Source organism: Salmo salar, chromosome 14 (genome assembly GCF_965601325.2).
Source record: "Salmo salar chromosome 14, fSalSal1, whole genome shotgun sequence".
Lineage (NCBI taxonomy): Eukaryota > Metazoa > Chordata > Actinopteri > Salmoniformes > Salmonidae > Salmo > Salmo salar.
In genome coordinates, this window is record NC_138304.1 from 3,838,213 (window position 1) to 3,852,807 (window position 14,595).

General features: G+C 41.3%; 1 protein-coding gene across 2 annotated transcripts in view; it reads left to right on the plus strand.

Annotated features, from left to right (window-relative positions):
* The window catches only part of adcy8 (adenylate cyclase 8 (brain)), a 302,457-nt gene that overhangs the window by 213,005 nt on the left and 74,857 nt on the right, over positions 1 to 14,595 (plus strand). For both annotated transcript variants that reach the window (XM_014139104.3, XM_014139106.3), the window contains 2 exons: positions 3,835 to 3,935; positions 4,527 to 4,728. In XM_014139104.3, coding sequence (XP_013994579.1) covers positions 3,835 to 3,935; positions 4,527 to 4,728 — 303 coding nt within the window. The remainder of the gene's footprint in view (positions 1 to 3,834; positions 3,936 to 4,526; positions 4,729 to 14,595) is intronic.

A 14,595-nucleotide genomic window follows, 5' to 3' on the forward strand; every position in this document is an offset into this window, starting at 1 on the left:
AAGTAGTTTGTTTTCAGATCTGATTTACTCATTTTTATTAAGTATAAGTTTTATAAAAAAAATGTTTCTATTTCATTTTTATATTATTTCGTTTTAGTGTTAGGGACAGAAAGTAGCCTGTGTGTGGGTGACTAGGAGCCATTTATGTGTTTTTGTTTTTTTGGGGATGTCACTTCTTGCCACTGTGGGGCAGTAATGCATAAGGGGATTTGTCAGGTCATAGGTTAAAAGTAGACTCAGCAAGATGACGTAGATGCACAAAGTAAACAGTAGTTGTGGGTCAATTTCCACAGTAAGAGGCTAAACTTCTCTTGGTCCCGGAGCTACCGCGTTGTAGCAGCGTGAAGCACACCCTTTCACATGCGCAGATACTGTGTGACTGTGAGAGTCTTCTGTCATGCTCAACTCATTGGGTGTGTTCGAGTAGTAACGCAGGCAACTCTAGACCAAAGTCGAGGAGTGAAGTCGAGGGAGGTGCATCTGCGACAGTCAAAAGTTGGACACTGTAGGGGTTTTCCAACAGCAAGGTTTGGATCAACAAGGCAGTGTCAACATAGCTGCTATTGTTTATAAAAGTTTTTCTTTAAAAATGTAGAAATAAACTCACACTCACAAACTGAAAACATAATGTGTGTACAATTAATTGGTTAGAGAGAGGTCTCAAATATCATTTTATTTGTATCCCCTGTTCTGCCTGTAGCTTTAGAATTGCGACAAAGTTGGTTACGGTTTCAGTCACATCTTTGGTCACGTGGGTCAACCAAAAACACCCTAAATATTGGTTGACAAATATTGCCTCTCCCTACCAGGCGTTGGCTGCATGGTGCAGTTGGTGAGAAGCAACTGTAGTGACTTGAAGGCAACTTCATCAAAAACTGCATGACCTGATCACATGGTTTTTGTAATGTTCATGCAGTCAACATATAGGCACAAGTTGGAAAATGTTTATCCCCATAATGCAAGACACTTTGAAAGGCAGTGACCAACAAAATATATCCGCTCGAACTTGCCCAATATCTGCTTTGCTGCTTTTGGCAGCATCATCTTGCTGAGTCTACCTTTAAATTATAAAGTCAATGGGCTCGTTCCAGCAGATCACTTTTGTCAAATCGGTCACCGTGTGTTGCATTATGGAGATACTTGCGCCTACATGTCGACTGTATGAACTTTACAAAAACCATGTGATCAAAGGTCATGAAGTTGTGACTGCAAGTTTCTGCAGTTGCTTTTCACCAACTTCATCCTGCAGCCATGGCTTACATTGTGGGAGGTTCTATAGTCAACCAATCATTAGGGTTTTCTTGTTTGACCCACGCAAATGTGATCAAAGACATGGGCCCAATCCCTAATAGACCCCTAAACCATACGCCTTATGCACTTGTGGAGATCTGAGAGGATTTGACAGGTGTAAGAAATATGGTAATAGCCCTCTGATAGGCTATGTGGAAGTTTCACCATGTTGCTTATACACACACATACATACACACACACACACCCACACACACATAACACTCGCACATATGCATACTGATGCTCACACACACACACACACACACACACACACACACACACACACACACACACACACACACACACACACACACACACACACACACACACACACATTTATACTCACCACATACACTGCTGCTACTGTCTTATCTATCCTATTGCCTAGTCACTATACCCCTACTATATAGCTACCTCAATTACCTCGTACCCCTGCACATCGACTCGGCACTGGTACTACCTCTATATAGCCATGTTATTTTTAATTGTTATTTGCAGTCTCTTTATTCCTTGTCACTTTCTTTTTCTAATTATTTTTACAAAGTCTTTATCTTTAACTCTATATTGTTGGAACAACACCTGTTGTTTAGGAAGCATGTGACAAATAATCTCCACAAGTGCATAGGGAGTAGGGTTTAGGGTTTAGTTTGTGATTGTGTCTGGATAGATACAAATGAATATGATGTTTGAGTCTTTCTCTTTCTCCCTCTCACTAATTGATTGTAAAATGTACACACATATTATTTCAGTTTGTGAGTGTGTGATATGGGGGTTGGAGACATAGGAAGAAGGGAAAATACGTTTATAAACAATGGCAACACTACCATTTTGATCAGAGCTTTGCTGTTGGAAAACCACATTAGTGTCTGACTTTTGGCTGTCGCACCTCCCCTGATTTCACTCCTCAACTTTCGTTTACAGTCGGTTGCTTGAGCCTTATCATTCAAACGCGTCCAATCTCAATAGGACGTGCCAGATTCAGAAACTTGAAAATCCCATTCGAAAAATAGTAAGAAAACCCCATTCGAATTTTGCCCAACATAAATGTTTATTTTATTTTTTATTATGTTATGTTTTTTACATTAAAAAAAACAAAAAAACATTTTAGTTTCAGTTGTATACTGAACAAAAATATACACGCAACATGTAGTGTTGGACCCATGATTTCATGAGCTGAAATTAATCATCCCGGAAATGTTCCATAGGCACAAAAAGCTTATTTCTCTCAAATGTTGTGCACAAATTTGGTTACATCCCTGTTAGTGAGTATTTCTCCTTTTCCAAGGTATTCCATCCACCTGACAGGTGTGGCATATCAAGAAGCTGATTAAACGGCATGAACATTACACAGATGCACCTTGTGCTGGGGACAATAAAAGGCCACTCTAAAATGTGCAGTTTTGTCACACAACACAATGCCACAGATGTCTCAAGTTTTTTTGGCATGCTGACAGCAGGAATGTCCACCAGAGTTTTTGCCAGATAATTGAATGTTCATTTCTCTGCCATAAGCCACCTCCAACATCATTTTAGAGAATTTGGCTGTACGTCCAACCGACCTCAGGCCACGTGTAACCACGCCAGCCCAGGACCTCCATATCCGGCGTCATCTGCACCTGAGACCAGCAAACTGAACAGCTGATGAAACTGAGGAGTATTTCTGTCTGTAATAAAGCCCTTTTTTGGGGAAAAACTCATTATGATTGGCTGGGCCTTGCTCCCCAGTGGGTGGGACAATCTCTCAAGTGGGTGGGCCTATGCCCTCCCAGGCCCACCCATGGCTATGCCCATGCTCTCCCAGGCCCACCCATGGCTATGCCCCTGCCCAGTCATGTGAAATACATAGATTAAGGCCTAATTCATTTATTTCAATTGACTTATTTCCTTATTTGAACTGTAACTCAGTAAAATCATTGAAATTGTTGCATGTTGTGTTTACATTTTTGTTCGGTATAGTTAACTATAATAACCTTGCATAGGGTGTCATGGTGCGAGAGGTCAAAGGGCAAACCCAGTCGTTAAAGGACAGAGATTTCTCATACGTCTGCCAGCTCTGCATGGTGACTCACCGGCAACGATATGTGAAGGCTTGGACAGTATATTAGCTAGCAGATGCTACTAGTATCTAGCATCACTTGCCACCGCTGCTAATGCTAACAGCACTTGCAAATGCATTTGTTTTGACAGTATTGCCAAACATAACAAGCTGTACACACAAAATCCAAACACCATTCGTACATGGAGTTTTCCTCTTTGTTCAGTGACCTTAACTAGTTGTGGTTGTGGTGGTTTAGTATCTTGCTTCTTGAATAATCACTTTACAGTACCCAACATCTGCCTCATCCCCAGAATCCCCAGCTAGCCTCCTTCTGCTCTCCTATTTCTACCTCTATCTCTCTAACGCTTGTGGTGGAACTGTGACGTGACTGTATCTGTCGTGGCATTGAAATGTGGAGCTAGAGATTTTCGTATGGCCTTGTATGTCTCTTAAACCCCTCTCTCTTCTTTTCTTGTCTTTCCTTCTCCCTTCCCCTCACTGTGCAGTATTCCCAAATGAGGGACGAAGTGTTCAAGTCCAACCTGGTGTGCGCCTTCATCGTGCTCATCTTCATCACGGCCATTCAGAGCCTGCTGCCTTCTGCCAGGTAATAGAGGGACAGCTGTAGGGATTTCTAGAAAACCTGGACATTTTTGGAAAGATACCAGAATATTGCAACACTGAACTCCTAGGGGTGGGGGAGAGGAAAGTGGATGAGTTCAACTCCTGATATATACACTTAGAATAAGGACACTACTTATAAGTGCACACTCATTTGAAGTGCACTACAGTTTTCCATTCCCAATTCAATAACATCATTTTTAATTGGTTTGGATAATGGCGTGCTCTAGTTTGTTGCACTGGTCTATTGTCTTACGTCAGATAGTGATGACTCCACCCATGGTAACTCCACCCATGGCAATGCGGTTGAGTAAGAATGAAGTGACAATGGCACATAGTCTTGACAGTCTCGAACTGTCAGGAGTCGTCTATAGTTCAATCAAATCCCATAATGTGATTAATGCTCTCCCACCTTCAACGTTGCTGCAACGGTCACATCACCAACTCTTTTCACTGTTTTCACCTGTATTTAATTGAAACATTATTCTGTCGCCATACATTTTTCAGCAGCCTTGGTGTTATTGTCCAGGGCTGCGATTGGATCACTTTATCTACCCTCCATTGCTCATGTCTGCAGGATGGTTACCATGGTGATCCAGTTTTCGGTGCTCATCGTCCTGCACTCATTCCTAGTCCTGGTGACCACGGCGGAGGACTACAAGTGTCTGCCATTGGTCCTGCGAAAGTCCTGCTGCTGGATCAATGAGACCTACATGGCCCGCAACGTCATCGTCTTTGTCTCCATCCTCATCAACTTCCTGGCGGCCATGATCAACATTGTGAGTTTAGCCAGACATTTACACAGCAGATGTGCATAAAGATGGTGGCCGGCCTCCATTCTCGAACCACAAATGCCTTGTTTCCTAAGTTAGGTGCATTGTAGCTTGCTCTCCGTTACTGTTCTATACATATAAAAAAAGATCTGCATTTGCACAGTATACAGATGTGGCCAAAAATATTGGCACATTTGCAATTTACTTAAATAATTCTCTATTTCTTCTCAAATAAGTAAAAAAAAGTCAAATCAAATCAAATGTTTTTTGTCACATGCGCCGAATACAACAGGTGTAGACCTTAACGTGAAACGCTTACTTACAAGTCCTTAACCAACAATGCAGTTCAAGAAATAGTTAAGAAAATATTTACTAAATAAACAAAATATAAAAATTAAAAGTAACTCAATAAAAGAACAATAAAGATGCTATATACTTTTGAAGTTGGAAGTTTACATACACCTTAGCCAAATACATTTAAACTCAGTTTTTCACAGTTCCTGACATTTAATCGTAGTAAAAAGTCCCTGTCTTAGGTCAGTTAGGATCACCACATTTTTTTAATAATGTGAAATGTCAGAATAATAGTAGAGAGAATGATTTATTTCAGCTTTTATTTCTTTCATCACATTCCCAGTGGGTCAGAAGTTTACATACACTCAATTAGTATTTGGTAGCAATGCCTTTAAATTGTTTAACTTGGGTCAAACATTTAAGGTAGCCTTCCACAAGCTTCCCACAATAAGTTGGGTGAATTTTGGCCCATTTCTCCTGTAACAGCTAGTGTAACAGTCAGGTTTGTAGGCCTCCTTGCTCGCACACGCTTTTTCAATTCTGCCCACACATTTTCTGTAGGATTGAGGTCAGGGCTTTGTGATGGCCACTCCAATACCTTGACTTTGTTGTCCTTAAGCCATTTTGCCACAACTTTGGAAGTATGGTTGGGGTCCACTTGGAAGACCCATTTGCGACCAAGCATTAACTTCCTGATTGATGTCTTGAGATGCTGCTTCAATATATCCACTTAACTTTCCTCCCTCATGATGCCATCTATTTTGTGAAGTGCACCAGTCCCTCCTGCAGCAAAGCATCCCCACAACATGACCCCACAACATGATGCTGGCACCCCCGTGCTTCACGGTTGGGATGGTGTTCTTCGGCTTGTAAGCCTCCCACTTTTTCCTCCAAACATAACGATGGTCATTATGGCCAAACAGTTCTATTTTTGTTTCATCAGACCAGAGGACATTTCTCCAAAAAGTACGATCTTTGTCCCCATGTGCAGTTGCAAACCATAGTCTGGCTTTTTTATGGCAGTTTTGCAGCAGTGGCTTCTTCCTTGCTGAGCGACCTTTCAGGTTATGTCAATATAGGACTCGTTTTACTGTGGAAATAGATACTTTTGTACCTGTTTCCTCCAGGATCTTCACAAGGTCCTTTGCTGTTGTTCTGGGATTGATTTGCACTTTTTGCACCAAAGTACGTTCATCTCTAGGAGACAGAACGCGTCTCCTTCTTGAGCGGTATGACGGCTGTGTTCCCATGGTGTTTATACTTGCGTACTATTGTTTGTACAGATGAACGTGGTACCTTCAGGCATTTGGAAATTGCTCCCAGGCGATGAACGAGACTTCTGGAGGTCTACAATTTTTTTCTGAGGTCTTGGCTGATTTCTTTTGATTTTCCCATGATGTCAAGCAAAGAGGGACTGAATTTGAAGGTTGGCCTTGAAATACATCCACAGGTACACTGCCAATTGACTCAAATTATGTCAATTAGCCTATCAGAAGCTTCTAAAGCCATGACATCGTTTTCTGGAACTTTCCAAGCTGTTTAATGGCACAGTCAACTTAGTGTATGTAAACTTCTAACCCACTGGAATTGTGATACAATGAATAATCTGTCTGTAAACAATTGTTGGAAAAATGACTTGTGTCATGCAAAAAGTAGATGTCCTAACCGACTTGCCAAAACTTTAGTTTGTCAACAAGAAATTTGTGGAGTGGCTGAAAAAACGAGTGGTAATGACTCCAACCTAAGTGTCTGTAAACTTCTGACTTCAACTGTACAGGGGGTACCGGTACCGAGTGAATGTACAGGGGTACAGGTTAGTTGAGGTAATTTGTACATGTAGGTAGGGGTAAACTGACTATGCATAGATAATAAACAGCGAGTAGCAGCAGTGTTAAAAAAAAACAAAGGGGGGGGGGGGGGGTTGGCCATATGATTAATTGTTCAGCAGTCTTATGGGTTGGGGGTCACCACAGATTGTTATTGGATTTTCAACATTGCAGAACCAACTTTGTTTTTGTAAACTTAAGAAAATAAAGAGAAATGGCATGTACACAATTATTGGCACCCCAGAGCTAGTACTTGGTTGCACATCCTTTGACCAAGATAACTGCAGACAAACACTTCTTGTAGTCATCATTGAGCCTGCTTCACCTTTCTACTGGCAATTTGGCCCATTTTTCAGCAGTAAAGTGATCTAATTCTTCAATATTTGAGGGATGCCCTCCACCAACTGCTGTTTTCAGATCTCGCCATATGTTTTGGATACGATACTGATCTGGACTCTTCGCTGGCCACTCCAGAACAGTCCAGCATCTCTTCTTAACCATTCCTGGGTGCTTTTTGATGTGTGTTGTGGTGGCTAATTTCTTCATTACCAAATGAGGAGAGTTACAAACACACCAGTCTGAGTTAAACTACATCTTTAATACTTAAGATACTTTTGCAAAAGCACTTGACCTTCAATGATGCCATTGAAAAAGGAAGGTCTCTATACAACAATACAAAGAGCTTTTTATACCCATGAATCCACCCCTTCAACGTACATTGACGAACCACAAATCTTAGGAACAGTTCACAAAAGGTTAAGTTTTGTATGAAAAGATATCTATAAAACACAGCAGACAGCAACTGCTATCTCAACAGTGTTCATTATATAGACCGGTGTCTGGTCTCCCTAGAACCGTCCCTCCCTGGTACGGTATAAAACAAAACTATTAGCTCATGTCCTCTGGAATGCTTTTTAGATGTTCTTATCAAAATACATCATAAATCTCCTCTGTCAGTGCTATCTCATAGAGGCCCATCCTCAGTAAGACACCTCTTGTTCCCACTCCTAGACAAGCTCACTGAGGGGAGTGACCTGTGCACAGACATTGTGGAGACAAATAATTGGTTCCCCATTAACCTGTTGGGTCTAGGGGGCAGCATTTGCACGTCTGGATAAAAAAAATGTACCCAATTTAATCTGGTTACTAATCCTACCCAGTAACTAGAATATGCATATACTTATTATATATGGATAGAAAACACTCTAAAGTTTCCAAAACTGTTTGAATGGTGTCTGTGAGTATAACAGAACTCATTTGGCAGGCAAAACCCTGAGACATTTTCTGACAGGAAGTGGATACCTGATGTGTTGTATTGACTTTAAACCTATCCCATTGAAAAACACAGGGGTTTAGGAATATTTTGGCACTTCCTATTGCTTCCACTAGATGTCACCAGCCTTTACAAAGTGTTTTGAGTCTTCTGGAGGGAGATCTGACCGAACAAGAGCCATGGAACGATGATGGCCCATTAGACACCTGGCGCGCGAGTTCATGTTGGGTACCCTCGTTCCAATACGTTATAAAAGAGTATGCATTCGTCCACCTTGAATATTATTCATGTTCTGGTTAAAAAAGGCCCTAATGATTTATGCTATACAACGTTTGACATGTTTGAACGAACGGAAATATATTTTTTCCCCTCGTTCATGACGAGAAGTCCGGCTGGCTTACATCATGTGCTAACGAGACGGAGATTTTTGGACATAAATGATGAGCTTTTTTGAACAAAACTACATTCGTTATGGACCTGTGATACCTGGAAGTGACATCTGATGAAGAGAATCAAAGGTAATGGATTATTTACATAGTATTTTCGATTTTAGATCTCCCCAACATGACGTCTAGTCTGTATCGCAACGCGTATTTTTCTGGGCGCAGTGCTCAGATTATTGCAAAGTGTGATTTCCCAGTAAGGTTATTTTTAAATCTGGCAAGTTGATTGCGTTCAAGAGATGTAAATCTATAATTCTTTAAATGACAATATAATATTTTACCAATGTTTTCTAATTTTAATTATTTAATTTGTTACGCTGACTTGACTGCCGGTTATTGGAGGGAAACGATTTCCTCAACATCAATGCCATAGTAAAACGCTGTTTTTGGATATAAATATGAACTTGATAGAACTAAAAATGCATGCATTGTCTAACATACTGTCCTAGGAGTGTCATCTGATGGAGATTGTAAAAGGTTAGTGCATCATTTTAGCTGGTTTTATGGTTTTGGTGACCCTGTCTTTGACTTGACAAAACATTACACACAACTCTTGTAAATGTACTGTCCTAACATACTCTAAATTTATGCTTTCGCCGTAAAACCTTTTTGAAATCGTAAAACGTGGTTAGATTAAGGAGATGTTTATCTTTCAAATGCTGTAACATAGTTGTATTTTTGAAAAATTTGAATTTTGACATTTATTTGGATTCAAATTTGCCGCTCTTGAAATGCACCTGCTGTTGATGGAGTGCACCACGGGTGGCACGCTAGCGTCCCACCTAGCCCCAAGAGGTTAATCATACCATCCCTTCACATGGTTTAAGAATAGGTAAAGACATTCACATATGAAGACAATGTTTCATTCAGTCCTCCTCTCTTGCTGATATTCTACATAGCAACAGAGACATGTAAGAAACAAGTCTGACCTCTCCCCTCTCTGGGCCCCAAGTGACTGAGCCCCAGCTAAGGGAAACCTGCAACTGAAAGACACCAGAGTCCAAAGGACACTTTCTAATGACAAGTATCTCACATAAGCATATTATACTAATAAAACATCTTAATTATCTATGTTAGCCAACTAATTCTGATTCATCCACCACAGTGTTTAGGGTCGTTGTCCTGCTGGAAGACCCGCACATTTCAATGACCCAGTACAAGAGGCAGAAAAGCAACCCTACAGTATTATCAAACCTCCTCATGTTTGATTGTAGGGAAGGTGTTATTTTCATTGAATGCTTAATTTGGTCTTCAGTAAACAGCGCTGAGCTTTAATGCCAAAGAGCTCTTACGTTGTTTCATTGATCCACATAACATTTCCCCCAGGATTTAGGCTTATTTAGGTGGGTTTTTGAGAAGTTCAATCAGGCTTTCTTGTGTCTCCAACAACAAAATGAAGCATTCAAATAAAATAACACTCTCCCTACAATCAAATATGGGGGAGGTTTGATAATGATGTGGGGTTACTTTCCAGCCTCTGGTACTGGGGGCCTTGAATGTGTGCAAGACATCATAAAATCAGCAAACTATCAAGGTATTTTGGAGTGCTATGTTCAATTCAGTGTCTCAAAACTGTGTCTCTGTTGAAAGTTGTGGGTCTTCCAGTAGGACAACAACCCCAAACACACAGAAAAAACATCCTGGAATTGTTCAGGAAAAAAATCTGGAGTGGCCAGATCTGAATCACATCTAAAACCTATGGCGAGAGCTGAAAACCACAGGTGTAGGGAACCCCTCAAACATTGAAGAATTAGAGCTGTTTGCAAAGATAAAGTTGGTTCTGCAATGTTGAAAATCCAATAACAAGGTGTGAAGACCATTTTTGAAGAAAGATAATTATTTGAGAAAAGTACAAAGGTGTCAATATATTTGGCCACAATTGTACATGATCCCATTTCTAGCTTCTAGATTGGAAAAACTGAAAAAATTGATTGTGCTTATTTATGGGTGAATTAAAACCATGTCACGGACCATAGTATGAAAACTCTGTGCTTATAGTGCTAATGTTATATCTGTATTCCTCCATCTTTATGCATGTTCGCCATTCAATTAAATTCAATGTCCCAGAAGGAATTGTGCTGGAAAGGACAATTGGAAATGGGATTCATTTTTTATTATTTCCAATTCTTTATTCATTTATTTAACCTGGTGGGTCAACTGGGAACCGTGCCCAAGAGGAAAAAAACATCAGCAAAGATGAAAGGGAGAGGGATACACAAGTTCAGGTCATGGTAGACATATCAAACATAAAAAAAAACACAAAGTCGTCTACAGACTAGACAAGGTCAAAAGTAGGTCAGTGAGGACAGGAGGTCAAGAGTCAGGCCACATTGTGAGTACAACCAGAGGTCATTATGAGATGCCTTATGTCATGATTCCACCTGTCACCAGAGGGCGGCAGAGACCGTCCAAGAGACATTAACGACACTCAGGTGTGTTCCATTACTCATTATGATTTCCCTGTTAACTTCTTTGGGATAGGGGGTGGTATTTTGACGTCTGGATGAAAAGCTTGCCCAAAGTAAACTGCCTGCTACTCAGGCCCTGAAGCTAGGATACGCATATAATTGGTAGATTTGGATAGAAAACACTCTAAAGTTTCTAAAACTGGTAAATAATGTCTGTGAGTATAACAGAACTGAAATGGCAGGCGAAACCCCGAGGACAAATCATTCCCCCAAAAATAAATGTCATCCTACCACTGATTTCAATGGCTGGCACTTTTATAATAGGGCGAAATCGTGCCCGATTGCAGTTCCTAGGGCTTCCACTAGATGTCAACAGTCTTTAGAAAGAGTTTCAGGCTGGTTTTTGGAAAAATTTGCCAGAAATTGTAGTTTTTCTAGGTGGCTCCCATTTTGGCTGTAGTGTTTCCAAGCGCGTGAATGAGAGCGCGTTATTTGGTATTTTTCTCCGGTAAAGACCATAACGATTCTCCGTCTTAACCTGTAAGGGCTAGGGGGCAGTATTGACACGGCTGGATAAAAAACATACCCGATTTAATCTGGTTACCACTCCTACCCAGTAACTAGAATATGCATATACTTATTACATATGGATAGAAAACACCCTAAATTTTCTAAAACTGTTTGAATGGTGTCTGTGAGTATAACAGAACTCAAATGGCAGGTCAAAACCTGAGAGATTCCTTTACAGGAAGTGGCCTGTCTGAGCATTTCTTGAACTTCTTTTCCATCTCTATCATTTACTAAGGATCTCTGCTCTAACGTGACACTTCCCACGTCGTCCATAGGCGCTCAGAGCCCGGGAAAAAACAGAATGTCGTCATTCCAGCCCCAGGCTGAAACACATTATCGCCTTTCTCAAGTGGCCGATCAAGGGACACGGGCTTATGCGCGTGACCCCGACCGCCCCCGCCTTTGGGATTTTTTCCTCTGTTTGCCGAAAAGGAGATTCCCTGTCGGAATATTATCGCTTTTCTACGAGAAAAGTGTCGTAAAAATTGATTTTAAACAGCGGTTGACATGCTTCGAAGTACGGTAATGGAATATTTAGAATTTTATTGTCACGAATTGCGCCATGCGCGTGACACTTCTTTACTATTTCGGATAGTGTCTGGAACGCACGAACAAAACGCCGCTATTCGGATATAACGATGGATTATTTTGGACCAAACCAACATTTGTTATTGAAGTAGCAGTCCTGGGTGTGTATTCTGAAGAAGACAACAAAAGGTAATCAAACTTTTATAATAGTAAATATGATTATGGTGAGTGCTAAACTTGCCGGGTGTCTAAATAGCGAGCCCGTGAAGCCTGGGCTATGTACTTAGAATATTGCAAAATGTGCTTTCACCAAAAAGCTATTTTAAAATCGGACATATCGAGTGCATAGAGGAGGTCTGTATCTATAATTCTTAAAATAATTGTTATGCTTTTTGTGAACGTTTATCGTGAGTAATTTAGTAAAATGTTAGCGAATTCCCCAGAAGTTTGCGGGGGTATGCTAGTTCTGAACGTCACATGCTAATGTAAAAAGCAGTTTTTTGATATAAATATATACTTGATTGAACAAAACATGCATGTATTGTATAACATAATGTCCTAGGGTTGTCATCTGATGAAGATCATCAAAGGTGAGTGCTGCATTTAGCTGTCTTCTGGGTTTTGGTGACATTATATGCTGGCTTGAAAAATGGGTGTCTGATTATTTCTGGTTTGGTACTCTGCTGACATAATCTAATGTTTTGCTTTCGTTGTAAAGCCTTTTTGAAATCGGACAGTGTGGTTAGATTAACGAGAGTCTTGTCTTTAAATAGCTGTAAAATAGTCATATGTTTGAGAAATTGAAGTAATAGGATTTTTAACGTTTTGAAAATCGCGCCACAGGCTGCCAGTGGCTGTTACGTAGGTGGGACGAATTCGTCCCGCCTAGCCCAGAGAGGTTAAATTGTATCATTTATTTGCGTATTATGGTTCCTAAGGTTTGATTATAAACGTTGATTGACTTGTTTGGATAAGTTTATTGGTAACGTTTGGGATTAATTTTGTATGCATTTTGAAGGAGGGAAACCGAGTGGATTATTGACTGAAGCGTGCCAGCTAAACTGAGTTTTTACGGATATAAAGGACTTTATCGAACAAAAGTATGGAAGAATTTTTTTTTAATGAAATGTATGCATTCACAACTGTAAGTCGCTCTGGATAAGAGCGTCTGCTAAATGACTAAAATGTAAATGTAAATGTAAAAGGACCATTTGTAATGTCACTGGGACCTTTTGGAGTGCCAACAGAAGAAGATCTTCAAAAGTAAGGCATATATTATATCGCTATTTCTGACTTTTGTGTCGCAACTCCCTGGTTGAAAATGATTTGTTATGCATTTGTGTGCTGGGCGCTGTCCTCAGATAATCACATGGTTTGCTTTCGCCGTTAAGCCTTTTTGAAATCTGACACGGTGGCTGGATTAACAACAAGTTAAGCATTATTTTGATGTATTGCACTTGTGATTTCATAAAAGTTTAATATTTATAGTAATTTCATTTGAATTTGGTGCTCTGCAATTTCACCGGAAGTTGTTGAAATGGGACGCTAGCGTCCCACTGATCCGCAAGAAATTAAGAGGTGTGTTTTCCGGTTTCTTTTGCAGAAGCTTGAATTGTTTACCATATGTGTTTGTTTCCTGAGTGAGTTTTCAAGACTTAGTGTTTGTTGTTTTTCACAGTGTACTGTGATCCTGTGGCTACTGTTTGTCAGTAAAGTATTTATGTTTATCCTTAACCACTGATTCCTCATCTGGTCTCTTCTCTGCACCTGGGTCCAGCCTCACCACGTCACAGCAAGCTTCTGCGCAAACATAGACCTAGCAGAGATCACCCAGATCAAGAATATTGTAACCCACCAAGGAGCACTGCTGGGCTGGCAGCCAGAACAACTCTCCCAAATATCAGAGACCCTCCGTGGACTTACCGACTCCCTCCAACCACAGTCCAACCTCAACCCATGAGGAGCCAACGCCCAAGTCTCATCGCCCAATGCTACAGGCAGCGCCGTGGTTCCTCCACGGTCCTGCACTGGGAACCCAAAATCCCAGCCCCCGAGCTGTTCGACGGCCTTCCGGGAGGATGCAAGGGGTTCCTCTCTCAGTGGTCTCTGGTGTTCGAGCTACAGTCCTCCTCGTGCCACACCGATCGGGCCATGATCGCCTACATCCTCTCTCTACTCTCGGGCAAGGCCCTGGCGTGGGCAACAGTGGTGTGGGAATAGCAGCCACCATCCTGCAGCTCCATATTAGCCTTCACTGCCGAGCTGCGACGAGTCTTCAACCACCCAGTCGGTGGACGAGAAGCGGCCAGAATGGGTGAGACAGTGCCTTTTTGACACCACCCCAGTACCCCGGTTTCCTGAGCACCTCAAGACCCACGAACCTAGCATTGAGGATCCCATGCAGCTGGGATGCAAACGTCTGAGCCCACAGGAGCGTGACAGGCACACAGGCTGCATCTACTGCGGAGGTCTCGGCCATCTCCGAGCTACGTGCCCAGTGCTGACGGGAAACACCAGGGCTCGCCAGGACA